Source organism: Oryzias latipes, chromosome 11 (genome assembly GCF_053564925.1).
Source record: "Oryzias latipes strain Hd-rR chromosome 11, Olatipes_Hd-rR_3.1".
NCBI classification, from domain to species: Eukaryota; Metazoa; Chordata; class Actinopteri; order Beloniformes; family Adrianichthyidae; genus Oryzias; species Oryzias latipes.
This window is the reverse complement of record NC_136247.1, coordinates 10,164,736-10,192,389: the sequence shown is the minus strand read 5'-3', so window position 1 is coordinate 10,192,389 and position 27,654 is coordinate 10,164,736. Positions and strand designations below refer to the sequence as shown.

At 42.7% G+C, this 27,654-nt stretch overlaps 3 protein-coding genes and 1 long non-coding RNA gene across 7 annotated transcripts; 2 read left to right on the top strand and 2 right to left on the bottom strand.

Moving 5' to 3' along the window:
• The first annotated feature begins 767 nt into the window (after positions 1 to 767).
• On the top strand, positions 768 to 4,274 carry LOC110015930 (free fatty acid receptor 3-like). The gene has a single exon (XM_020707241.3). The coding sequence runs from the start codon at positions 1,315 to 1,317 to the stop codon at positions 2,362 to 2,364; it is 1,050 nt and encodes a 349-aa protein (XP_020562900.3). The 5' UTR covers positions 768 to 1,314; the 3' UTR covers positions 2,365 to 4,274.
• A 1,949-nt stretch (positions 4,275 to 6,223) lies between these two features.
• ago3b (argonaute RISC catalytic component 3b) lies at positions 6,224 to 18,341 on the bottom strand. Of its 4 annotated transcripts, none has more exons than XM_023960017.2 (20): positions 18,154 to 18,341; positions 17,830 to 18,012; positions 15,858 to 16,029; positions 15,655 to 15,775; positions 15,359 to 15,567; positions 14,946 to 15,082; positions 14,079 to 14,213; positions 13,869 to 13,956; positions 13,288 to 13,435; positions 13,038 to 13,157; positions 12,817 to 12,960; positions 11,876 to 12,009; positions 11,575 to 11,759; positions 10,404 to 10,563; positions 10,230 to 10,320; positions 9,957 to 10,151; positions 8,853 to 8,987; positions 8,308 to 8,409; positions 8,011 to 8,210; positions 6,224 to 7,827 (listed from the first exon to the last, which is right to left on the bottom strand). In XM_023960017.2, exons 2-20 carry the CDS (start codon positions 17,846 to 17,848, stop codon positions 7,719 to 7,721), a joined length of 2,604 nt encoding a protein of 867 aa, XP_023815785.1. In that variant the 5' UTR covers positions 17,849 to 18,012; positions 18,154 to 18,341; the 3' UTR covers positions 6,224 to 7,718. The 4 variants fall into 4 exon arrangements, with proteins under 4 accessions (XP_023815785.1, XP_078810876.1, XP_023815784.1 ...); XM_078954750.1 differs by having other exon boundaries at positions 12,838 to 12,960; XM_023960016.2 differs by having other exon boundaries at positions 18,158 to 18,338.
• Positions 18,342 to 21,286: 2,945 nt separating this feature from the next.
• olah (oleoyl-ACP hydrolase) lies at positions 21,287 to 27,362 on the top strand. Its single transcript, XM_004074120.5, has 6 exons — positions 21,287 to 21,523; positions 25,958 to 26,096; positions 26,165 to 26,264; positions 26,333 to 26,502; positions 26,568 to 26,650; positions 26,734 to 27,362. Exons 1-6 carry the CDS (start codon positions 21,397 to 21,399, stop codon positions 26,874 to 26,876), a joined length of 762 nt encoding a protein of 253 aa, XP_004074168.1. The 5' UTR covers positions 21,287 to 21,396; the 3' UTR covers positions 26,877 to 27,362.
• Positions 21,382 to 22,239, bottom strand: LOC144995233 (uncharacterized). The gene is made up of 2 exons (XR_013658849.1): positions 22,154 to 22,239; positions 21,382 to 21,588 (listed from the first exon to the last, which is right to left on the bottom strand). It is a non-coding gene; the product is annotated as an uncharacterized LOC144995233 (long non-coding RNA).
• Positions 27,363 to 27,654: the final 292 nt, after the last annotated feature.

Here is a 27,654-nt window from a genome sequence, read left to right as displayed (position 1 = left end):
TCATTAGTCGTTCTTCTTGTTTTCTTTCCTCAGAAATCGCGTTATCTCCTCTTGTTATTTGAGAAATGTGCCCATTGAAGGGTAGAGGCTTCAAAATTTCTTTATTGTCAGTATGAACTTACAGGAATTCTGCTTGTTAAATCTGATAGCTGACACTTTTCTGTGTGGGTCTCCTATATGTCAAATGAAGAACACATCAGAACCGCTTTATCCTCACTTTGGTTCAGGCACCAAACAACCTGTCCAAACTATATCCAGATAAAATGATTCATGCTTTCATCAATCTCACTTGAACTCCCACCCTTCGTATCCAGCTGGTTTTTAACTGGTAACCAGTCACTTTTTTTTTTTTATCAGCACTGGATCCATAAAGACCAGCTGCTCCCAGTGGTTCAAGGAGCCACATACAGTAAACATGTGATTAAATTGATTTTTCTATCAGATCAGACCTTTAAAAACCCATATTTATTGGAACCCATGGAGAGGTAGACCTGTGGTGGTTCTTCCAAGTACACAGAACCTTGGTTGACAAAAACAAAAAATGTCAGGTTGCATCTGACTATCAAAGGGAGCTCCGTTTGTTCTAATTTTAAAGACCCACTCCAATGAAAATGTTGTTTTTAGTGTTTTTAACATGCTCTTGTGGCATTTTTCTCATGATGAAGGATGTGTATTAGGAAAATCAAGCTTAAAATTGGATTTCTGAGTATTTCTTTATTCAAATATATTTGTTTGAAAAAGCTTGTAGTGGTGACGAAGATGCTACAATCGGCAGGTCACAAGCTCTCTGCTCCGCTCCATTCTGAAACATCAACTTGCAGAAAAATAAATCCATAAATGTCTTTGTTGTCTTTATCCGAGCTGGCATCTGGCTCTAAACTGTGCAGCTCAAATATTGCTTGCTATTTTTGTTGAACCGGTAATGTCATGTTGGGGGTGTAAGGGGTTGTCACCTAGCTGCAGAATGTATGAACAAAGGGATGATGGGAAATAAATGTCGGCTCAAACCCCCTCAACAGTATCGCACTCAACTAAGAAATAAATTTCTTATGAACTCCTGCTGTTCTGCAGAAACTACATAGAAAACAAAATTTCTAGACCTCTATGTAATTTAGGATACATTTATGAGGGGATGTTCGTTTAGGATTAGGCTGTACAAAATCAATGGAAGAGATAATTTGGGAACCTGTACAAAATTATCGAGTTAGCATGTTCCCATGGCAACATATTTAAAGTTGTGCTGAGGTAATTTTCTATAACAGGTTTAACTGACAGTGTTTCCATACCTTCACCCATACCTGAACTCAGACGCTAATGTTTGAGCTCTTTCTCTCCTGCAGAGTTTGGGGGCGGGTCTTCCATATCCGAGCCGCCATCATGCCGCTCAGCCAGCTGCTGCTCTCCATCTACATCCTTACCTTCCTGATTGGGGTCCCCACCAACATCCTGGCCTTCTGCACCTTCTGCTGCAAGCTGCGTCGCAAGCCGACGCCCATAGACGTCCTTCTCCTGAATCTCACCATCTCCGACCTCCTTTTCCTGGCCTTCTTGCCCTTCAAAATGAAGGAGGCGTATGACGACATGGTGTGGCTCCTGCCGTACTCGCTGTGCCCCTTGACCGGCTTCCTGTTCTACGTGACCATCTACAACAGCACGCTGCTGCTGACAGCTGTTAGTGTGGAGCGCTACCTGGGCATGGCCTTTCCCTTCCAGTATGCAGTGTGCCGCCGGCCTCGCTACGCCGTGTTGGCCTGTCTCTTGTTCTGGGCGGTGTCTCTCTCTAACCTCAGCTTTGTCTACATCTTACCTTTCTCCCAGTGGAGCGAGGGCAATCACGGCCACAACCACAATGTCAGCAATCCAACTTCCCCTCCACCCACCTGCTACCTGGAATTCACCCCAGAGGAGCTCAGCATCGTCATGTCCGTCCGATTGGAGCTCTTCCTCATGCTCTTCTGCATCCCTTTCCTCATCAGCTGCTTCTGCTACATCAACTTCATCCTCATCCTGTCCCGCCTCCCCAACATCAGTCGGCGACGGAGGCTACGTTGCATTGGCCTGGCGCTCGGCACACTCATCGTCTTCACAGTCTGCTTCGGGCCGTACAACGCTTCCCATGTGGTGGGCTTCGTCCGCCAGGAGAATGAGGATTGGAGGAGCATCGCCCTGCTCTCCAGCACCCTCAACGCCTGCCTGGACCCCCTCATCTTCTACCTGTCCTCATCGGTGGTCAGGTCCACACTGAACCGCCTCTTCAGAAGCGTGGCGGAGAAGCTCCATATCCTACGCTGTGGGGCAGCACCTCCCAACCCTGAGCCTAAACTACCAAAGACAGAGAAGTACAAGGAAGAAGCCCCCCCATGAAAGCTCGGACAAGACTCTCTTGTAAATAATTGATGCTAACTTTTCAATGTTGAAGCTGCAAAAGGTGACAATCCACAGATGTTCTTAACTTAAGAGACTTCTTGTCTGCTGGTTAAGGTTCAAACAGCACAGATCCACATGATGTTCAGGCTTTCTTTGAATCCAGGATTTGACTTTTAACAGTCTCAGCTTTAAGGATGAAGTTAGAAGCAGCCAGATGTGCAAGGGAATCCAAAGAGATCTTCTGTTTTTCAACCACAAACTATGTAAAGTTATTGAAAACTATCTCTTTTTTTTTTATATAATTTAGAGTTTCATATATAGCTCCAAATACCACTGTTTCAGGTACACACACAGTTGTTCTGTGGTTTCAAACATTAGAATTTACTTCAGGGCGAAAAGGATCCACAGGTTTGCTGTCCTGCAGATGACCGGTTTATGAGGGTACATTTTGAAAAACATCTATCTGACGGTAAAAGTCCAACTCCAATCATCTTTTGATCTCAAATAAAAGTAGTCTTTTTATTACAATCATGCCGTTTTTAGCCAAAATAAAAAATACTTGTGTCATTTTCTTGGACATAGTTTGCCTCTGAGTTGTGGGGGAAACTGTTGGTGCAAAGTAAGCCCACCCCGCTTCCTGTTCTCCATCTGTTTACATCTTGAGTCAACGTTTTTGACACAAAGTGCCAATTCAAAATGTTCTCCTTAACAACTGTGCCATCACCAACTAAACGCAATCTCTAATTCAAAGAAATATGCGAACATTTCAAATATATCTGAAATTGTATTTAATTCACAAACAATAGGTCAGATTTTGGCATTAACTCAAAAAAGTGCTTTCATAACAATATTGCTATAGGAAACAGATCAAAGCTGAAATAGTATTGTAACTACGTTGGTTTCAAACAATTAGTACTGCATTTGTGGTCTGTCGTACCTACAGCAACGTATTATTGGATACGTCAGAACAAAATACCATCAATATTTCTAAGAACTTCACATCCATTAAAATAAAAAAAGCACATTTTGGCTTTTGTTACATTATGAGACAGGGCCTGAGTAACTTCATGTAAGTTCATTCTGTTACTTTTATTCCATGAAAAATTAAATATTTTTACTTTTTTCTTGGTTTGCAAATTATAGTGATATACATTCTCCGTAATTTGACAGCATCTATTTTTCCTTTCGGAGTGGCGATCAGCTGAAGAATTCATTTTAAAACTTGTTCACAGTTAGTTTTGAGATTTGGCAGGACAGAAAGAAAGTCTGGGTTTAATCTGACCTTGCTTGATTATTATTTAACAAACTGAACTTATAACTTCAGCCATGTGAGCCGCCAAAAACTTGGCCAAAAAGAAGAAGAACAACAGCTGGGCTGTCCAAAACGTGTGCAGCAGCTCGCACCCTTGCGCATGCGCTCAAGTTCGCTCAGACACGTGTCACCCCACCTGTTATCTCACCACCAACCAGTTTTCAAACATACAGGATCGTTTTCAGGCCTGCAGCGTTTAAGCCCCCCGCCATTCTTTCATTGTTCTTGAAGGGAAAAGTCGCTGTTTCAAATCCGAAAATTCCAAACAACTGATGATCAGGTGCTTATTGTTGTCACCCCCATTTGTGCCACTGTCTTTCTCTCCGCGTGCCGATCCCTGGTTTGCATGCTCCTCGCCGGCTTATAACCCCAATGTAACATTAGCAATGCAACAAAAATGTCGAGCAATATCGGAGCCATCCAGACGTACAGTTTTGAGCCAGATTCCAGCTCGGACGAGGAAAACAAACGTACATGGATCTATTGGTCTGCAAGTGGTGGATGCATCAGAATGGAACAGAGCTTTTTCAAACTGCATTTTTGTGTCTGCTCCTGATTCACAACAATTTAAATAAAGAAATACTCATAAAAGCAATTTGAGCTTATTTTCTTTGAACTATCTCCTCTGTCATCAAAATACCACAAAAACATGTTAAAACACCATTTGTATCAGAGTGGGTCTTTAAAAACCAAGGAAAATATGCGGAGAAACACACAAGGGGGGGAGAGAGGACATTCCTGCAAGTTCAGAACATAGCCAGTCTCTGCAGGTCCTAGCAGAACACAAGAAACATTAAAATACCACACGGACGGTCTGCAAACCGGATTTCAACAAACATCTTTCTTTGGATCAATGTACTTTGCCAGACATGGGGATGGTGGCTAAATGGTGTGTGGTCTTGCACTCTTGCAGGGCATCATCAGAGCCTGTACTACAGCTATAGATTACCTGATCTCTGTGCAGACTCATAAAACCTTCTAGCTGAAAGAAGGACTTCTTTATTATCTGTAATAAATGTTTGCTTGCCTAAGTGAAAAAACAGATAATAAAACGTGTCAACCAAAGCATCCTATAAGTTACAGGTGTCTTTGTTTTAACTGGAACATCCAGTGAGAGCTGTGACACACAGGAAGTCTTCTTTCTGGGGAAAATCCTGGAGGGTAATCTCAGAAACAATCTGTTTAATAAAAGATAAGTGTTTTATGGAGGTGAGCTTTAAACCAATTAAAAGGGGGATGTTGGACCAGCTGCTTCATAGTTTAAGTACACAACACAGTGATGAAGTGTGGTTGGAAGGTGTTTATCTTTCTGATGTGGAAGGACTTCAAACAGATGCGAATGATCTCTCCTGCCTCCTCCAATCAGTGATTACAAAAAACCTGCATGTTCAGCATCACTGCATGTTCTCCTCATCAAGTTAGGTGTGCACAAAGACACTTCAGATTCACGGTTTCTCCGGCTGCTTTCATTTATCTGGTTTGGTGTATTTTCACACAAAGACTTGAACAAACCTGAAAAAAATTCCAATAACCAGCATCTTAACAACAATACAATTCATAGTCGAAATTGAATGACCCGATTCACTGATGTGAAATCGATACAGGACATCTTCAGCCAAATGTTCAACCAGTGTGCCTCAGAGATAAATACCTGGGCACTGAACACTACAGGTGAAGTTTTCCAGATTCCTTGTATTTCATGCAAGATAATCAAGTGTAAGTTAAATATGCAAACAAACAAGTAATGGCAAATCCATTACCCCTTTAAGTTTCATAAAATTCAGCCCACTGTTGTTTTTTCACATCAAAACAATTCAAAGGGAACATTGTTAGAACATTCTACCACACTGTATGGTCACATGTCTTTGCTAAATTCAAAGTGTTTCCACACATTGGACTGGAATGATGGACTGATGTTTTTTTTGCTGTCATCACTTGTGTTATCCGCTGTGATGGAACTTGGCAGTTTTTTGCGTTACAGTAAAATAAAGCTACCATCTCTCAATCCAAATGGTATCTTCCAATGTTGACTATAATTGACTCATTAAATTTGAAACATTTTTACATTGGTTTAGGTTGATTCCATTTTATTTGATTAAACAACTTCCTTCAGACAGATCGATCGGTTGGACAAATGGATTCATTAATTAATTGTTACACCCATTGCAAATAGTCTTGATTTTCCTCTAATATAAAGAAAGTGTCTGCAACTATTCATTATACCAGACACTTACTAACTTTTCATGAATTCTTGCATCTTCAGATTCACACTCTGGGTTTGTCCTCGTACTAACACACAGAGCTTTCTGCACACTTTTTTTTCCCTTAGCTGGTTATATTTTACAGCTTATATCGGCTTAAGATCTGCTGTACATCAACGATCTCAGGTAGGTGATGGTTCCACTGCGTTTCTTTGAGGTTTAGAACTGAACTTTTGTTTTTTTGAAGAGTTCTCGTGTATTTTTCATTCTAGCCTAAAGGGGGTGCTGTGGAAAGTTTTCCATGCTGTGGAACCCCTATTAAAGACCAAAAAGGACTCAAACATTTATAAGAATTTCATTTATTTCAAAGTTTAAATATGACAAGTAAAGAGACAAATGGCAGAAGCAGGGTGAGGAAAGTCCCGACGTATATTTTCACGTCTAACAGAACACAATCAGACAAAAACACAAACACTTCTGTTTTGGAGAGCAATGCAGTCAGTCTTTTGTTATCCAGGAAATTTAAAGACACGTGGAGCAGGCAGTCACCCTCTGCTGGCTGAAATTGTAATAAACGATGCTTCAAATGCACAGAACAGATTCATCTACTACGTTTTTATTCAAGATTGTTGACTGGGGATGTCCTGTTTAAGGGGTGTGGTTTAAATGAAGAGGCGTAGTTTAGGGAAAGGGGGTGGAGCTTAGCCAGAAGCAGCTTACTTAAATAATTAGACAAATTAAAAACGTAAGCGGGGATGGAGCTCCAACCTCTCTCCCACACCAACAAAAACTGTTAAAAACTATTTTTTGATCACGTGCACATGCATACGTGCACATTAAAGGAGACTTGCTAAGCTATTTTCAGCAGCAGCACAATTAAAGGCAGTCTGGAGCGGTCAAACTGATCGCCGTTCTCCTCCGAAGCAGAGATCGGAGCCTTGCAGGTCCTAGAGGAAGGCCTTGATTGTAAACCTGCTGCAGCATCATACTCATGCAAAGATGGCAGCTTATGCTTCACATAAAAACCTTTGTTTAAAAAAAATACATAAGCATCTGCGCGTGCGTTTCAAGAACATCTTTAGCTAAAAATATTTCTATGTTGGAACCTAAAAGTCATTCTTTGTGAAGGAAAGGCATCGCTGAGTAAAGTGGGACTTCCAGGAGCTGGTCGGAAACTCCTGGAAGTCTTAAAGGACATTTGATGGGACATCATCTCTGAGCCAACAAACACCAGGCTGCTGAAGGAGCTTGAAGACAACAGGACACACCGCCCCCTGCTGGTCATTGAGGCTGAGACTGAGCTACAAACAGAAGATTGGGTCCTTCAGCAGAGTACAGTCTTAAGAGATACTTCTGCATGAAATACAAGAGCTCTGTGTTGAAGACCATAAAGTTTTTAGAATAATGATTTTCTGAAATGTCATGATGTAACAGGAAACTGTCATCCCATGGAAAATTTCCTCAAATCAGGCACTTTGTTAGACACCTTCAGACTTCCTGACTGCTCCTCCCCTACGGGTCTTCATCCTCTGGGATTTGGAGGAGCTGTGTCTGCTGCAGGAGTGCTGTCACTGGTCTGCGGGTACAGCTCAGCGAAAAACCTCACCTCTATTGCTGAAGATTAATGTTCGCTTAGGTTTAAAAGAGAAAATGCATAAATAGAAGGAATCGTCCGGTTGAGCTGGAGCTTCAAAGTGTCTGTGCGACGTTCAAGGCATGGCTCTGGAGGCCGCAATGAACAGCGGCTTTCTCCGTTTAGAGGGTGGGAGGTGGTGTAAGGACAGCTACACCCTCAGAGCTGCTGGCTGCCACCTTGTTGACAGGGAGTGGGGGGGCGTTCAGGCAAAGTACATGGTCCTCAGAGTGTCGTGGTGGATCTGCACAGCTTTGGCCAACGCCTGGGGGTCCCTGCCGTTGCTCTGCCCTGAGATGTGGCTGCCTTCAGCACTGTGGGGGTAGAGACTACGTGAGAGCAGGATCATAGCAGCCGCCCACTAAAATGACATTCTGTCCCAGCATACAGAGATTCCTTCAACACCTGTTCCTGTGTACTTCCGATTTTGTCAATAATTTCTGAAGGTTGAGGTCTCTGTATGACACAAATGAGGACAAAAACACCTTCACCCCCACCTGTCATGCTCCTTGTCTACCAGGTGATAGCGAGCACGGAAGGCCACCAGGTGGGCGTAGTAGGCGGGTGCGGGGATGGATACGGAGCGCGTGCAGCGGACGTAGGTGTGGCACAGCTGGTAGGTGAGCAGCTGGAACTCATCGGCTGTGAAACAGTTGTCGTCCCACAGGATGTGGTAATGTGAAGGCCGGCTTGTGCCCTAGGGAAAGGGGGAGGGGCGGCGTTGCAGTTAAACAGTCAAAAGTCTCCGCCTCAAACCGACTGACAAAAGCAGGACTTTGCAGAGCAGAGCTCACCTGGATCCCAGCGTGGCTGCACAGGTAAAAGTCAAACTCGTACGGGTGAGTGATGTCTGTGTCCACGGTGGTGCCGGCGGGAATGTTCCCGCTCCGTCCGACCTGCCAGCAAACACACGCAGGTCGTCTCAGACACAGACGGTGCAGCATTTCAGTCTTTAGATCTTCAAGGAGCTGCTGTCCTTTGTTTTAGCCCTTGAAGGAGGTTTTGGCTGCAGCTTTAAAGCTGCATCAAACTGTTCAACGCCTGCTTTCGATGCCCCTGCAGTTTGCAATCATCTCTACAACGATTTTATATGTTTGGATGACTTAGAGCAGAGTTCATTAGATAAATATAAAAAGAGGGGAGAATTTTTGAGGTACAAGTAAATGAAACACAGTCGAGATCAGAGCAGCAGTTAAGAAAACTTGTATTTCTCCTTTATTTTTTATTATTTATTATAAATATAGAATAGACTTCAGACTTTAAGTTTCATAAATCATTTCCTCTTGGCTGACAGAAGAACAGAAAGCAGATGTACATTGGAGGAGGAGCTCCATCTCACCCGCTCATTGCGATCAGCACAGAAGAGGCGCGTGTGATGGCGTTTCTGCACGACGATGAAGGTGATGCCCGGCTGGTACTCCTTCTCCAGACTGATGCACGCCTCCCGGATGGCCAGCAGCTCGTAGTACAGCACCTAAAATCATGAGACCTCTGCATCAGTCAGAGTGGACTGGTCACATGGACAGTTTAACAGTTTATGGTAAATGGCGTATACTTATATAGCGCCTTTCTTCCTACAAGGACAAAGCGCTTTACAGTCACAGTCCCATTCACCCAGTCACACACACATTCACACACTGGTGGCGGCTCCGCTGCCGAACACTGGTGCCAACCTCCCACCAGAGGCAAGGCAGGGTTCAGTGTCTTGCCCAAGGATACTTCGACACATGGGCGTACAAGGCGGAAATTGAACCTGCAATCTTACGATCATAGGTCGACCGCCCTACCGCCGCACCGCGGTTTATAAACACTCGCCTCCTGACAAAAGTTGGACTAAGATCTGACCATGTTTTCAGTAAAGCAGCAAACTGTTGTGAGCTGAGGTGAAACCCAGGTTTTTATTCTGAAGATGAACATCTGCTCCATGAACCATCACCTTTAATTTCTGGTTCAAGCAAAAAGAATTATGAGTTGACTAATAGTATGTGTATGTGTGTGTGTGTGTGTGTGTGTGTGTGTGGGGGGGGGGGGGGGGTGATATCTGGGTCACATGACTACAGAGCCTCCCACCATTCAGCTGTAATTAAGAAGAACTGATCCCCTCTAGATGAACTGGGAATGGAACTACAAACATTCTGCAGCCCCTAAAAAGTTGGTGAAGAAAACAAAAACCGTGTCTCTAGCAGGAGCCAGCGCCACACTGTGGAGCTCAGAGGGAATGCATGCTCTCTGAGAACAGTAACTAGCCTAGAAGGTGGAGATGGCTGCAGAAACAAGCAAAAAGACGTGCAGGTCCGGATGCCTGCACAGACTCGTGCACATTCCTGACAACAGCAGCATATTTATCATCAACAAACTTTGCTCCTCCTTCCTGCAAGTTTATGAAAACCAGGAGGTCTTTACTCAGTTTTGTCAGGACAAGAAAGAATGAAGAAGTGTGAACCTGTCTGAACTGGCCCTCCGACACCCCGTCTCTGTAGAAAATGATCCTGGTTGGCTTGTAACGGGTGGATTTGTAGAACTGGATCAGGAGCTCCCGCACCATCGATGCCAGGTCCTGGATGATCTCCTGTCTGGGCTTCTGGATCCGAACGGTGGCACAGTACCTGCTGGGGTGGGCATCCATGCTGCCCACCACCTGTGGAGAATCAGGAGAGCAGCAGTCACATGACCTGTGCCGCAGATATCAGCGCTCGAGTCTCCTACGAAGCCTCACCGCTGCGATCGACGGCTTCTTCCCGTCTCCTGCAGGAGGATGAGTGACGTCGGCGCCGAGGAAGATGATGGGCTGCTGAAACACAGACGGTCTGGAGAGAGACGAGAAAAGCTTTTGGTAAAAACTCCCAGCAGAGTTTTTCCTGGAGTTAACGAGTGAGCGCTTAACCGTTACCGCTGGTGTGGAACCAAGATGTTGTTAATCCCGCCCAGTTTCACGTTGATCTTCAGGCAGAGGTTGGAGAGCGTCTGAGGGGACGTCTTCACCACGTTCTTCATCTGGACGCACTGCGTGGCCATGCCCAGGAGCGTGTCTCCCACGCGCTTCACCTCAGCTGTGGGTCAGATCAGACACGTTTCAGATGCAGCGCCACTGCTTCTGCTTTTTTGGTAGGCGTTTTAAAAAAATCTTAATGGAGTATTCCGTCCTAATCCTAATCCCCTCCATTTTTTTAAAACAATTTCTGTTGTGTGACTCATTTTGAAAACCAATCTTCCTATGAGACTTTGATAAGTAATAGATCTGGTGATTTTACAGCTTTGTTTCGGGAACCTATTATTGTTTTGATTCACTTTTATAGGGGAGGTAGGGCTGAATGATATGAGGAAAACCCACGATATTAGTGATTAATATTGCGATGACAATATAACCTGCGATATATGGACAAATAGCAAAAGAACTAAATACATTGTTTCATTTCACTGCAACAGTTTAATTAAGAGTCAGCATAATTTAAATTAGACTCCGAATGCCCCTCGTCTACATAGGAGGCGAACATCAAAGGCTTCATGCTATTGGTCAAATGAATAAAAGGGATTTTTTTGACTCGTTAAATACTTCAAACTGCCATAAGATCGTTTTAGCACATTTAAGGTGACTATTTATTGCGATTTTTTCCGTCTTTTGCAAAGTGATTATTGCACAGCTCGATAACGCGCTAACAATAAAACGCGATAACATTAAATCGCAATAACAATACATTTGTGATTTATTGTCCAGGCCTAAGGGCAGGGGCTTCGCCAAACAGTGGTAAGGATAGGCTCCAGCAACGCCATGACTCCCATTAGGATTAAACGAGTTAAGAAAGCAGATGGAAGCTGCATAAAGTCTAAATTGATCTTCAATACTTGCTGTAGAAATGCCTTCAAATCATTCGACCTAATAGTTTCCGCCAAGAACACTATGGTGAGCCATCATTCCTACCATAGACTGAAGGAAATGATCATTTTATCAGTTCCTACTTTGTTTAGTTTGTGTGAAAAAAAATCTCCAACCAAAGAAAATAGATTTTTTATCAACTTTGAGGAAAAAAAAGGTTGATTTTGCCCGTGACAGTCTGTCCTACCATAGACGGGTGTTTTGCCGGGCAGGATGACGATGATGAGCTGCAGGCCGGTGTAGGTGTTCTTCAGGTGCCTGAACATGGGCTCCACGCTGTCTGCCCCCTGAGCATATTTACAGAAGCACGGCTGTCCTTGGATGGGCATCCCAGCATCCTTAGAGATCTTGCGCAGCTGGTCAGTGAAGCTCCTGCAGGAAACGACGCAGTCAGACCTTCACGTTACCAAAGGAGGACGGGGTTCTGGCGCCGTCAGCATTGAGTGATGATGGGCTAGTCTGCAAAGCAGGGTTTGTTCTGCGCTCACTTCAGGATCTCCTCTCTGCACTGCCTCTGGGTGGCAAAGCAGGCGATGGCCCACACCTTGATCTCCACCCCGGTGTGGAACTGCTTCCCCCTCATGTCCCACACGCCGTGACTGGGCGTGGCCACTGTGCGGTTCTAAAAGGACAGCACAGCATTGATCTGAGGTGGAGCGGGCACGCGCAGCCACAGACGAGCACACAAAGTCAGCTTCTGGAGTCACGAGTCCTTGCTTAAATCACTTTTTGAAAGAAAAAGCAAAGAGAAGACAGTGATGAAGAGGAGCAGCAAAGCAAAGAGAAGCAGATCATACAAAAAAAGAAATTGAGCTGAAGCACATCAAGCATAAACAGAAGGAAACACCCAGTACTTTCACGCAGTATCCTCTGCTGGACTGCAATAATTTCAAAGTTAAAACAAGAGAAGTGCGTCAGCATTTCAGCCACAGAAGCATCTGCTGACACTTCTCCTAATCAAGATTTTCCCAAAACTCTCTGAAATTGACCAAATCCATGAAATTCCTCTGAAAACAATTCCTGAAATGTTCATTTAGAAGGTTTTTCTTCTTTCCAGCTTTCCAGCTTTTTCTGGGATCGTCATATCTGATCAAAATAACAAGGCAAGCCTCCCCCGTTAGTGACAGCCTCGAGGACATTAAATGAGTCTGTCAAACATCTGAGAAACTCAGGCAAATCACGATTTCTCCTCTGCTGCAAACCCTGGAGCTGCACGCCTCCATAACCTCAGGATGAGCTCAGGTGTGCTTAAGTTCCTAATTTCTGCTTCAACCGAGAATTAGCCTGAACAGGTGAGACCACCTACTGTGTCATCTGTTCAGGCGGTTTTGGTAAACCTGGGAGTAAAGGAGGGAAGCTCTGCTGCCTCAAACACACACAAGCACGCTGCAGCTGCACAGGGAGTAATGTTTTTAAAGACGGCAGGTACCAGAAAGGGTTCAGAGCTCACCCTCCCGCCATACTGCAGCATGGGGGCCGGCAGGACGCGGCCCGTCACCTGAGCCATCTCGTCGCACAGGCGGAACTGAAACTCCTGTACAAAGGGATCGGCCCCGTAGTTGGCGTTCCGCACCTGCAGAAGCAGAGCATCTCAGCTGCGGAAACAGAATTGGGTTCTGGGAGGAGAGGCTGGGGCTACCTGACACCCACCAGTCTGCTGATCTCCTCCTGCCGATCGGGCGCAGAGCGGGCGGTGGCTTTGATCATGATGGACGTCTGGTTATCCGTCAGCTTTTTGATGCAGCGTTGACCGACCACAATGTTGCACACCTAACACAGGAACACACTGAGCATGTGCATGAGAACAGCCCCCCCCCCCCCCCCCCCCCCCCCCCCCCCCCCCCAAAGGGATTTTCATGGATCCACATAGAACCAAAGGAAAGGGCCAAGAAGGCCTCACCTCCAGCGGCAGGTACGTGTGCTTTTGCTCCTGTCCCACCTGCAGGCAGGGCAGGTGGGGGTACTTCAGCTGCAGATTGTATTTCTCCCTGAAGTACTGAGCCACTGTACGTTCCACCGTCTGACCGTTCTCCAGCTGCAGAGGGAACCTGCAGATCACAAGAACCTGTTCTTATTGCCCTTTTCCCAACAGGAAGTGGTTCTTTACTGTGGTCCAGCAGAGCTGCCTGTCCGTTCACTTTTTCTGAAATTCTACCAAAAATTGAGCCCGTCAGGGAAAAGCTGCATTTTCTACACCTGATTCTAAGATAAACAGATAAATGTCCATCTCTGGAAGTGAGAACACTTTCAGAAGAACAAGAACGGAACCTGTAACCATCTTTCCTATCACTGCCTGTGTGCTTCTGCTTTCTTCCGTCAGGCAGGCCTGTTCCGCTCCATGCTCGAACACTAATTCTGGCTCAGTCTGTGGAAAATCAACACATTTCTCTGACACCCTGAGAAAATAAGAAAGAAACTAGGACCGGTTTGTGTTGGGAGTCAGCAGCTCTGATTTTGTGTCAGTGTTACGCGGGAACCTACGTCTGCAGGCTGGCGGGGCGCCGTGTCACGTTGCAGACTCTGTACTTTCTCCGCATGGTCCCACAGTGAGTAACTTCCACCTTCAGCCCTGTGGAGGCGTGAGGAGCAACAACAACTGCGGTCAGATGATTCCAGCCTCATATTGGGCTCAGAACAGCTGATGCTCCAAACTGCCGTGTTCACGGTCACTCCTGAGCCTCGCTGCTGTACCTTTGATCTCTTTGGTGAACTTCACCCGGTGGGAGTCGGCGAGGGGACGCGGTTGCTCGTCGATGTTGTGAATGTCCAGAACCTCACACATGAACTGAATGACAGACTGGGCTTTGTAGAAGGCTGTGGCTGACACTGAAATGAGAGCAGTTGAGAGATTTTCACATCTATGAAGCTCAGAATAACGATTCCATCTGAACCTAACACAGAATAACAGCTTCTTAAGATTATAAACTCAGAGGAAAAAAATATTTATTACTGTTATATATAATATAAACAAAATTGATCGATCTGTGACGAGGATTATCTGCATAGTTAAAGGATGCCGCTATTGTTGGAAGAAACCAGAATCAGCATTTTTAAAGTGCAGCTGTGGATCTCAACAGAAATGTTCAAACACCAAAAAGACTCTGGATGATGGTGCTATACTTTAAAATCCTTTTTTTTCCCCCTTTTGCAGATTAAAAGACAAATTAAAATCCACAAAAGCACCACGAAGCCCCATCAAACAGACCACATGTAGACCACAATGCTAGATAGCCGGTTGGTACTGAGATGATCATCATATGAATAAATGTGTACACGGTTTCTGCAGGTCTATACAGTTTGTAACTGTAACTAAAGAAAGAATATAAGTTATAACTTGAAGTTCGTCTAGGTTGTGAACCACCAGGTCTTCTATTATTTTGAAAACATCAGGAGACAGGAGAGGTGATGGATTTTACAAAAAATGTGGACAATTTACACCACAGCTCTTATTAAATTTAACTATATTGAAGTTCCACACGACTTTTTGCAGATTCTGCTCAGTAAGATGTTCAGACTTCTGCTCCACGTTCTCACTGTCAGAGCAATCTTCTCACTCACCATCGATGTTCAGCATCATCTTCCACATGGCCGGCCGCACTGACTGGTGGAAGCCGAACCACACCTCTCTGCCTCCTCCCAGTGTGTAGTCATTGTCCTTAGGGGAGGAGAAGAAGGAGCGCCCTACAGGGGTGTACCTGTCACATGCAGAGAGAACGCATGTGGATCACAGAGGCTAGAGAAGGTCTGGCTGGAACCTCACAATTTTAGAGGAACGTGACGATGCAGGAGATTGAGACCCAACTCCTACTTTTTTCCTTTGATTGTGAGCTTTTTATGCTGATTTTAGGTCCAAACTTCCACGTTATTTCAAGTTTTTTTTTTGAAAAAAGTGATTGATGTAATGTGAGAGGGGGGAAATTTTAATCTAGATTGTTGATTGAAAAGTTTGGAAAACATTGATGTGGACTCACTTCATGGAAGGCAGATGTCTCAGAACGACGTCCACCGCGTGGACGGGGTTGGTGCTGAGCGGCTTGTCCAGGTCCACCGGCTCGGGCGTGCTGCGTCCTTTCAGGATGTCGTGCAGCAAATGCCAGCTGACCAAAGACACAAATTTAAGAGATACCTTGAACGGCCGATCCTTCCCTCCTTCCCCTGGCAGGGTCACATCCAGATCAACCTGCGGGTCATGAGGGTGCAGATGAAAGTTTGGTTGGATAGCTGGATAGCTGGAGGCATTAGCATCGTAGGTGCTGCAGCCTCCTACCCCGCCACTGGCAACAGGAAGTGGGCTGGCAGTGTAGAGGTTTTTCTTCCCATCGTAAACCGGTAGCCGGTCACCAAAGATGGTCACCTTGAAATGCTGCACCATGGAGTCCACCACCTCCCTACAGACAGACAGTCCGTCCGTCCGTCAGCGGACCCCAAACTTTCTTTGAACCTCCCATTTTGCCCCTCTCGCCCCGTTACCTGTTGACCCGGCGGGGGCATTTATCAGGCTTGATGTCCACCTCGTACAGGTACACATCAAGCTTGGGGATGTCCACCTGGAAGCAGTTGGCCAAAAGTTTGATTGCCTTTCCAATGGTGCCATAGCCGGGTCGCTGTGGCAACGAAAACAGGGCTTGGGCTCCAACGGCTCCTACAGAAGAATAAAAATACAAATAAAAAAGATGGAAAAGGTGCTTTCACCTTCACACTTCCTTTAAAAAGTCTTTCAATGTTGTAACTTAAAAGATTCACACTTTTACACTTTGATCAAAACAAACTGATGGCGGCTCCAAGACATCTGGAGCAAATATGTGTAGGTTTGTTGTGGAAATAGCAAGACCACAGGCTTAAGAAAAGGTAGAGTTCGGTGCTCTGAGTTTTCCTGACTGACACGGTTTCTATCAGGGGGAAGAGGATGGGTGACGGAGGGTTTGGGAACAATTTTGATCCCATTTCTAAAAATGCCAAATTGGAAAAGATCTTTTGGAAGGAAAGAGAATAAAAACATCACAAAGCCACAGTTAATGCTCACTTTCTGTTGGTACATCCCCACAGATCACTTCCTCCCCTGAGCCGTTACCATGACAACGGTACCCATGGTTTTCTAATTCAGCTGCCTGGAGAAAAACAGCATCTATCTTCAACTCTACTAAAATTAGATGTCAAACCAGTATGGAGGAAGAAACAGGTGAATGAGAAGAGAATCGATTTTTTCAGTTCTAGGAAACAAAATTCATGACAGAGAAGTTGCATTTCCTGTAAGAAAAAAAAACGCATAAACACCTGCTGATGCTGATGTTAAATTAAGAAAGCATAAAAAATGCACCACAGACGTTAAAACTAGCAATTAAAAAGATGTTTAGTCTAATTTGGGATGAGTTTTCTTTGAGTTCTGCAGCATCATCCATTTTTGTCTGAAAGCCTCTTTCTGTAAGTCGACTCATGAACTCTGATCTGAATTGAATCAAGCAAGGTCTCCATTTCTTTCCATCGTCTTCTCTGATGACCCAATGCATGAATCCTACTTTTCCCTTTGCTCGTGTTGATTTTAGCTGACTCAGACTTTCAGCACTAGTCACGTTATTTCAGAAAACAGCTAAACTGTTTTCAAGAAGGACCAAAGCAGACTGTTGTTAATCAGGAACATTTTCTGTCCTTCAACATCCTCGCCCAGATGTTCCTCATAGTATGTTGTCAAGAGTGTGATCACATCTGCAGTCACCTATTGGTGCTGCACCATTAGAGACTCAAAGAGGCCAAGCAAACTGATGAAGAAAGCCGGTTTTGTTCTGGAGCCTCCAGACCTGATTAGGATGCTTCAAAAGATGAAAACCATTGTGGAAGATCTGGAAGTTCTTTTTAGCCCAGTAACAGAAATTGATGGGGAGCAAGTGACAGCTGGAAAATCTCTGCAGAGTTCCAGGTTGGCCCTGAGGCTTCTTCCAGGTGGAATACGCTGGAAACTCCTTTGCTGGAGGCCGACCCAGCCTGACCCCTACACCAACTCAACCTGCTCCTCTATCCAGAGAAGCAGGCGTTCTGCACTCACTTCCACCCAGATAACTGACCCCCCCCCCCCCCCCCCCCCCCCCCCCTCCTTTAGGAAGAATATCCATTTAAGTTCCATTCCTATGAGCAGCCCTCCATCTAACAGCATCGGGGGGAGCTGCAGCTCTTTCCCGCCGCAGCATCACTCATCCACGCCCTGACTCACATGTGGTCAATCCGATCCGCGTCACCACAGCAACAACGGCCATACACTTGAGGCACGCGCACACCTGGCGGGTTTCCTACCACGTGATCGCTCAGACAAAACCACGAGGCCGGTTGTTTGGGCCCGGAACGGAACGTTATGTGACCGACGGGGGGAGTCAGAAATGACCCGGTTTTTAGGCTGAACTGCTTCTACGGCGGAACCAACACATAACCACCGTTGTTCTGAAGAGCCCACCTGTTGTTCCGATTTCCATTCATGAGGTCCGTATCCGGGTGACCCGGTTCTCCCCACCCTGTGGCCGATATTCAAGCGCCCAAGTCCAAGAACTTCCCCGCGGGGTTCGGAGTCCTCTCCTCGGACCGGACAGTTTTGGATTGGCCAGAATACGGCGGCCTCGGTTCTGCTGTGTTCTGTTTGCTGGAGGGGAAAGAAGAACAGAGTTAAAAATGGGTCCAGAGCCGTTCTTCTGTCACTTTATGTTTGGACTTTGGTGACATTCCTTTCCGGCGGATGGAGGCTGGTAGCTGAATTAGCTTTCAAAATGTCGCTCATCCTTACCTACCCGGAACAGCGGATTGGTTCTTCTGTTGGGCCGAGGTGACAGTCCGGTGTGTGCTGCACTTTATCAGGTGTGGGGCTTCACCTGCCCGGCGTCCTCCTCCGTAAGAACCGGTCTGAATTAGCTCTCACATCGCTTTCCTTCCGCCTGACTAGCAAGCTAACGGAAACGGATGTACATAACTTCCGGGTATGGCCTTCAGAACAAAAGCTGGACTCCTTTAATAAAATATATTTTTCTACAAACGTGAGGCGGATCAAACGAACTAAGGCAGGAAAAATAAATTAGCTATTTAAAAAAAATCCTAATTTCTTTCTATTTTGAGAGAAACACGTATTTTAAAGTTCGTCTACTCACAAGCTTCATTCTGTGCACAGTCATTAGTGTTGCCTGGTCATACCCATCTACCTGCTAAATTTGGGTACAATCTCAACAGGTTACCAACAATCTCGCACAACTTGTCGACCTATAGTTTTTGTATATAGCGAGAGTAATACATGTGTATAAAGTGGAAAAATAAACTCAGAGATTCTTGTTGTGTGATGACAACTGTGACCTCTTGCTGAAGCTAATAACTGTGTGACAGTGCAGTGCATGCTTGAAAAAAAAAACACCAAAGAAATACCACACATAAAATGTAAGTAATGAGTGACAAACAAAATAAAGTAAAAGAAAAAAAACTGCAGTAAAGTGAAAAAGAAAAAAAGAAAAGTAATTAATAAATTTGTTTTGCCTTTCAAATAAAGGGAATTGAATATCTGATTATCTCTAACTTTTCTTGTTTGAAATGTAAAGGTACTTTTTTTTATTGTGTCTAAATCGCAGTCAAAAAATTTAGAAATTTCAGACTAGAAGACATAAAATAAATTTAAAAATACATTTGATTCAATAATTGACAAAAACACACGAGTTCAAGCTTAAATAAATCATATTTTGACATTTACCTTAAAACATTAACTTTTGTCATAATTAAATATAGCTTCTGGCGAAAGGCTTTATTTTGAAGGAGAATCGTTTTTTTCGATGTGCACATGCCCAGTTCAGCTACTTTATCCTCTCTCTCTCTCCCCCCACTCAGGGAAACTCGTGAAGAGTTGCGTCACTTCCGTGGACTTCTGACGTTATCTTTGTTTTGTAAGTTGCAATTGTTCAATAAAAAAAAAAAAAAAAAAAAAAAAAAAAAAAGACGTGTCTGTCTGTACATAAAGAAAAAATTGCATCAATGGCAAATTTAAATGTGATCAATTTTGTCAATCATCTTTGAGTCCAACTGTTCCTGAGAGAATTCTAAAACCATAAAAAACACATAAATAATGAGCAACTTTGGCTTCATTACATTAAAACTTTTTTTTCAGTGGAACATCAACATTTTAGTGAACAAGAAATGCTGCGTTTAAGTGTCATCTCTGATGAGTAATGGTGACGAGTCATGCTGGAAAGTTTTAGGTCAGGCTGTTAGTGAAAGGGCTGATAGTTCTATATTAATGTCACAGAAAGAACAGTTATTTTCTGGAAAACAGAAACGTATGTGTAATAGTTCCTTGCATGGATAGACTGCATTCATTATTTTAAAATGGATCTCTTTGGAAAAAGTGAGATCTTAACTTGCTTGTTTCTTTTTTTGTGTAATGGTGTGACATAGAATGATTTTTGTAAGATGTTGGAAACAGTTCTCTAACAAGCAAAGATCGCATAAATGAGTTTGGAAGTTTTGAGTTAACCGGTGGACAATCAAACAACAGAGATGGAAGCTGAACTTGAACATTTTGAACCAGACTGGGGGACATTTGGATCAAAGTCTGAGGGATTGCTTTGTTCACATTGTTGTATTGTTTTCCATAATTCAATCTAAACTTACTGGAAAAAGTTTCAATTGAGGCAATGTTTCCATTATCAGTCATAATATGTAATAAAATACGTTTTGTAAAATATTGATTTGTTCCTACATAAAATATACCGACAGTTCCATATAGGAGTGTTGTGTGGACTGAAGTTGTGTTTGAATATGAGTTTCCACAGTAACACCTGCTGATGATAAGTAGAAAGTTTGATAGGAAGTTAATCAAAGTCACATTTTAGAAGGAATTCAATGCCCCCTAGATGAGAGAAAATGTTTGAAGGAATATGAAACCAAATTTTTCCTTCATTTTGCAGAAAAGACCTAAGCCAAATTATTTTAATCATACCATCCAAACTTTCAAAGTCTGGCTTTAAATCCATCTTGTAATCCTGAATTATTGTTCTTTTTTATGTAATGAGTTTTGTTTTTCCAGATGAAGTTAAAATTGGCCTGGATCATTGCTTTCCTTGCCGATTCAGGAATTGGGAGTGAATATGCTGGATAAATGAATCTGGATAAACATTCTAATTTAGTGAGAAACACTTTACCCAGAATAGAAATGTCACGCTGTGACCACATGTTTAAATTGACTTTACACTTTTCTAAGGTTTTCCATAAGTTCATTTCCTCCATTGTTTTGTTATCTTTGGTAATATGAACTCCAAGATATTTCACAACAGTCCTAACAGGTATGTTATGAATAACTGACTGATCAGAATGGTGAATTGGCTACAATTCACAATTGCTGAGATTTAGTTTTAAACCAGATGCTTTAGGGCAGATAGTTCTGGAGTGGGAAGGTGAGCGTTTGTTCCTCTGGTGCTGAGCCTCAAATGTCAGTCTGGAAACCATAAAAAACTGAATATGGACTTGAAACTAAGCAAGCCGGAAGATGGTTGTTTTTTAAATGTTTTACGTGGAATTTAAATGAGGTTTAAGTAATAATACTTACTATCATGCTGCTTGTAGGCCATGAAAATGAGTCAACGGGAAGGTGGAATTATTGCAAAATGATTTAAACCTGAACGAAAAAGTTTGATTTGGAGTTCAGGAACGATGGCAGAAAGAAAGAAAGGTAATGGCACGGACACAGTAAAAAACTAAAATTACATTAGATAAAATTTGAAATTAAGATTAACGAAGAAAACAGATGACTTGTGTTAATATTTATTCATGATTTTTTTTTTCTTTTTAGAAACTATGACTCAACTGCGTTACCCCTCAGAACCAGACGGAGGCGCCAAAGCAGTTATTTTACGGCAGCGGAGGTGTAGTCAGCTGCAGTGGTCCGCCCGTACTGCAGGTGTCGCTAACACCAATTATTACACTCGGAGCCTGCAAAAGAAGAACCGGCAGCACCTTGCAATGATCAGGAGCATAGCTCGTAGTCGATGAAACCCAAATGGAGACGGTTCTGAACTGCTTAAAGCGGCGGCCGGACGCAGTGGCTCGGCTGATCTGCTTCCCGTGGGCGGGTGGAGGCTCTGCGCACTTCGCGCGCTGGGGACGTGTGATGGACAGCGTGGAAGGTAACTCACCTGAGAACAGAGTCCACGCATTTGACACTGTTGGTTACGAATCTCAGGCTGATCCACTTTGATTACCAGGAGAAAAAAAAAACACCACAGAATGGGGACAGATTAGATCCGGAATAAGGTCCAGAGTTCGTAGATTTAAGTGGAAGTAGGAACTTATATGTTTTGAATCACGTGATCACCTCAGAAACTCAGAATTTCTTCTCTTTAATAAAATATCCATTTAAAACCTATTTATTTGATCAAATTGAGTAAATTTCTGTTGACATGCATAAAAGAAGCAAAATTGCTTTTAATTTTTTGTATTATTTGTATACATTTGTTAAGTTTAAATCACTGTCATGTAAAATGCATTTTTTATAACTAAACTAACTTTGTTTTGAATGGAAACTAGAAAAACCATTAATTGATTTTGAACAATATAGAAACATATATTAAGTATGTATATAAATACATAAATCAAGTACTCAGTATGTTGGCAGTGACAGTTGCAGTGACTCAACACACAAAGCCCCCCTAAAACATAAACATGCATTTAACCAGTAATTTAAGTTCATTTAACCAGTGCAAGGGTTCAAAAAAGTATCAGTGTCAGTCATTGATTATGCAAGTTGTTCTACTTACAAAGTTAAGAGGTCTGTACCGTTCAACTGTGTGAGACTGAAGGGGAAAAAAAAGACCTGGTTTTATCAGTTAATCCGTGTTGCCCAGCAACAGCCCCAAAACACCACAGCTTTTAGAAGCTCGGCATGGACAATTGGACCAAAATAGCTGCAATAGAGAGTGTAAACTTGGCGAAGACCTACAGGAAACCTTTGAGCTCTGTCAGTAAAACCGGGGTCGCATTCATCGATAAATATGTATGGATTGGCCTTTGCCTATTTGCGTGAGTCATGTCAACAGAACCGTGCGAACCAAAAAAATAGGGCTAAACTCCCTCATTTCCTAACCGATTTTCACAAAACATAGCTCGAATTAAAACTTGGAAAATTATTGATCTTGTGGTATGTTTAAACATTTATTATCTCTTAAGGTTCATCTGTGAAAAGTATAAGAACTGTGGCTTCTAGCGTTGCAGGTAACAAATTGCTGTCAAATTTAATTTAAATATCCGTGATTTTTCAGTTTGCCCATGTGCCAAAATCCATGACAGAGCTTGTAAATGATTGTCACCCAAGCCCAAAAACAAGGGGGATTATTGAAGTTCAATAGCATTCATGGCTGATAACCTGGATAAAGTGAAGTAAGAAAGCCCTTTTCCTATTAAGAATACCTCAAAGAGCTGAACAAAGTAAGAAAAAGAAAAAAAACTCTCTTTACGCCTACAAATAAAATTAGGTAAGCAACACCTTGTAAAAATCTACCATAATAAAAATAAACAATAGAAGACTATAACTTTTATTGTCTTTTATTTTTGCATTACATACATGTCAGTTATGTCTCAATAACCTTTAAGAATTACATTCAAATAGACGTTTTCATATGTCTTTGATAATAAATCAGTCTCGTCTTCCATCCATCATCTCTCAGATTTCACATTTCCAAATCCTTACTCCTGTTTTTTGTCTAGATTTTTTTTTTAGAAGATAAATTTCTCGAAAGATGGGCTTTAATCTTTCTTAAAACCTCTAAATGTTTTAATTTTCTGCATGGTTGTGCTTAAGGTTGCTGCAAAAATCAACTGGATTTTGTTTTCTATTTCAAATCACTTTTATTCATAAAGGATTTTAGAAACAACACAGCTGGATGTTTTTATAGATCTAAATGAAAGCTAACAAATCTAAAAAAAAAAAAAAACTAAATTAAGAATTTTAAATCCAACATCCATCATATTTAATATCAATCAATTACTGTAGTAGATATTTCATCACAAGAGGTGATATAACGCCTCCACATGATCAGGAGAGCTTCTGTTTGTGTCAACAGAGACATTTTATTATCTCCACGGAAAAAAACATTTGTGAGGACTTTGTGTGTTTTCTCAGGGAGGTTCAGGCTTCATTGCAGCTTAGAGTTCAGTTCATTTCAGAGTAACTTGGACCTGCGATCTGGAACAGACCTCCCTCCCTTCAGGTTCAAAGACCACTTCAGGTGATCACACTTGGCTGTGCTTCTCTTTATCTCTCAGATAGCATTCAACGCAAAGATCCACGGAAACATCATTCCGATTAAGTTCCAGTTGAATCTTTAGAAGAAACGTTTTACCTGGAGGTTAATAAAGCTAACTGATTAGATTTTTTTTCATTTCAGGGTTCTGTGGGTAAACTAATCATCAAGTCGTTCTTCTCCAACCTTTCTGTACTCAGACTCTTTTGAGAACCCAAAAAAAACATGCAACATTTTATTATTGCATACCTGCAACGCAGCAGCAGATGATTTGTGAGTCTTGCATCCTCTGAGGAGTTTAAGCTAAAAACGACTAAAATTAGTTTATTTCTTTTTGTTACAAAATAATTATAGTTTAATAAAAAAAAATGAAGGGAACAATTCCATATTGAAAGTTAAAAACAAATCACATTAATAACCAAATAGCACCAAAACATTTTCACACACTCTTCACAGAAATTTAGAGGTTTTTTGAGGTATTTCTGATGATTTTTTTCTAACAGCTGAGCAATGTCTGATAGTGGGTCACCATAAAAAATAAAAATCAACAAATATTGGAGAATAAAGTTGTAAAATTATGAAAAAGTCAAAGTTTTACGAGAATAAAGTTTTACAGTTATGAGAAAAATTATAAATAAATTCAAGAATTTAGAAGAGTAGAGTCGTAAATTTATGCTTGAAAGTCATGGAAAAGGTCACGCTTTATGGAAAATAAAATGTTACATGTAGCTTTTAGAGAAACATTACTAATATACAAGTTGCAGACAAATCAGATAAATTGGTCTTACATCACACTGCTTAGGATTCTAGCTGAATCCACTTTACTGTTTTTGTTAATGTACAGTGCTATTTTTTTTTTAAATTTAAAACCATATTTAAAAAAACTTGACTTTTTTCCGGTAAAATTACAACTTTTTTAATCAGAAATAAAATATTGACTTTCTTTTCATAATTTTGCAACTTCTCTTAAACTTTTGAGCATTTTTCTAATCATTTTATGAATTATCTTTTTTCTTCTTTTATGGTGGCCCTAATAGTTTTGTAAAAATGAATTGAAATCTTCAGGTTTTGTTTCTTTTTTATATTTTAACGCCGGAAAGCCTGCAATGTTTTAGTTCGACCAGAAGGGTTAAGAGTGACATGCTTAAGTTGCTGTGCTAAATGTTCCAGAAACATTCCATAAACGTTATCAATTCCTGCTAGGAAACTTTGTGTTCTTTGTCTTAGATTTAAATAAATGAATCGATAAAGTTTCACTCCTCGGATATTTTAAAATCAAGCTAAGATGTGGCAAAGCATGCTGGGATTTTAGTTTGAAAAAAATGCTTTTGGGAGGGACAGAAGAAAGTAAAGTTATAAACTCAGCTGATAGAGAAAATTCTGGATTAACAGTGGTCATGTTAGGGCAGGGGTGTCAAACATACGGCCCGCGGGCCTTATCCGGCCCGCCAGGTGGTTTACTCCGGCCCACACATGAAGAGTAAAATTCATAAGGATGATTAAAAAAGAAAGCAAGTTTCTAGTCCATTCCTGTGGAAAGTTATGATTTTTTAAAGAAATAACCGAAATGTGCAATTCCGCCACTAGGGGGAGCAAAGGAAAGGAAAAACAGTTGAAACAGCATATCTCTGCACGTGCCAAAAGCGAAACATAACAGCTCTGCGTCTGGGTAGGATGAACCTTGGTTCCCTATGAGCCTTACTGCTCTTATCTTGCTATAAGGATGATCATTAGCGACACCCTAACGACCAAAATCTTGTCGAACGTGAAGTGGAGTTAAGAGCCTTCCAGGAAAAATGGACAGTTTTTTCTTTCTTTCACGAAGCTGAATGCAAAACCCAAATGCTTTGTATGTCATCAACAACGCAGTGCTCAAAGAATATGACATTCAGCACCGCTAAGAGACTTACCATAAAGAAAAGTTTTTGGATTGCTTCAGTGTCAGATGTAAAATATTCAGTCTGTATTAATTTGAATAGACCAACTTTTCTTTAATTGAAATTAATTTTATTTGAGATCCATTGGCCCCAAGTGATTAGGCTACTATGTTGATTGAGGCATTTTCTCCAAAAGAAAAACTAAAACAATGCTGTTATTTTGCTTTTATGTTACTGGTCCGGCCCACTTGAGATCAGACGGGTTAAATGTGGCCCCCGAACCAAAATGAGTTTGACACCCCTGTGTTAGGGTGTCCGGACGGGGAAAGAGAAGAGCATCTGAAGGGGGCGGGGCATCAGAATTCAAAACTTTATTCATCTTCCAGCGTGGCGTATGAAAAAGCCATGTTTAGTTCAAATCCTGACGTGATGTTGGGTCTTTCAGTGTTCGCACTCAAACTTCCGGGTCGAGAAACGCGATTCAGGGAGCCGTTCTTCCAGAACATGGAGCAGATTGTGGAAGAGGTTGTTGCCGCTCTGCTGCCTATGCTGGATGAGAAGCCGTTTGCTCTGTTTGGGCACAGGTAAGATGAAGGTGAAGAACTTTTTTGGCTGCTCTGAGGAGCCCTCATCTTTGTTTCCTCTGTTTTAGTTTTGGTGCCCTCACGAGCTTTGCTGTCGCCGAACGTCTGAAGAAACAGCACAATGTGGAACCGGTCCACATGTTCCTGTCCGGCGCTCCCGCCCCCTTTGTGAGTCAGAGCGTCACCTGAGGATAAAGGAAGGTAGCAGAGGAGTGAAATGCTGATTGTTCTTTCAGTCGGAGATCCGTCTGAAGTCACAGAGGAGAAGTGAGCTATCAGACGAGGACTTCCTGCGGTGGTTATCTTCGATGGGAGGTACTCCTCCTGAGCTGCTGGGGAACCCGGAGGTACTGCAGTTCTTCCTCCCCGCACTCAAGGCCGACCTGCACGTGGTGGAGAACTACAGGTGAGCATCCGTCGCACGTTGACCCCGTTTGCCAAGCCTCCTGGTGACGGCTGTCTCTACTGCAGGTGTGCCAGGCCAGAGCGTCCCCTTCTCCACTGCTCGCTGTCCTGTTTGGACGGAAAAGACGACCTTCCTCACAATTTACAGGGTCAGCCTCAGGAAGTCCACACGGACGGCACTCGCTCAGGTCCTCCCAAACTCACCCTGTCTGTCTGTGTGTTTTCTGAACAGAGTGGAGATGCATCACATCTGGGGAGTTCACCATCAGGATGTTCGACGGCGCTCACTTCTACCTGAAGGATCCAGGAAACGAAAAGCTCCTGCTGGACCACATGTTGAAGCACCTGGAGGCATCACAGCTGGATTATCTGTGACCTCTCATCTACGTCCACTGATTTCATGAACTTTGGCACAAAGCATGGAGTCAAATCAAAGTGGACTCATTCTTTTTAGGATGAGCCTCGTGTTTTTATATTTGCCTCCTCTTCACCTTTGACACTGAAGTCTAAATATGAAGACTGATCAACAGGAGGCTTTTAATGTACCCGGCGCCCCTGAACATGAATCACTTTTATCTTTAGTGTTTAATTGTCTGGGTTTTATTGTGTGTTAATTTTATTGCTCTTGTTTTAGGAGGTGGGAGGCCTGCCGCGTCTAGTGGTGGTTTTCCCCATCATGTGTGCAGTGCTTCACAATAATGGTGCTGATTGCTTTTGTTTTCATGTAGTTTTAACCACATCGGTAAGCTCCCCCTCCAGAATATTTTTTTTACTGACTTTTATTGAGGATTGTTGTTTTTATTAAGGATTCTTCTTAACATTGTGTTAAATGGAAATCTAATAAATTCTATTTTAAAGCAACCCACAGCCTCTGCCTTGGAGATGAGACCTAAACCTGCTTTTGTCTAATCTTTGGTGTTGTTGAGATCTTTTAGCCATGCTGCCACATTATCAATGATGGACAAAGTTCCTAAGAAACATCAGTTACATGAAACTGTTTAGGGCTGATGTGAATGTATGGAGGATCCTAGCAAAGCTTCCCTAAGATCTGAGCTCCATGGTTGCTAAGCTGCTCTCCTAAAGAACCAGGCAATCCTGGTTTCACATGTTGGCATGGAGAGGAAAACCGATTTCATCTCTACAAGAACCTCTT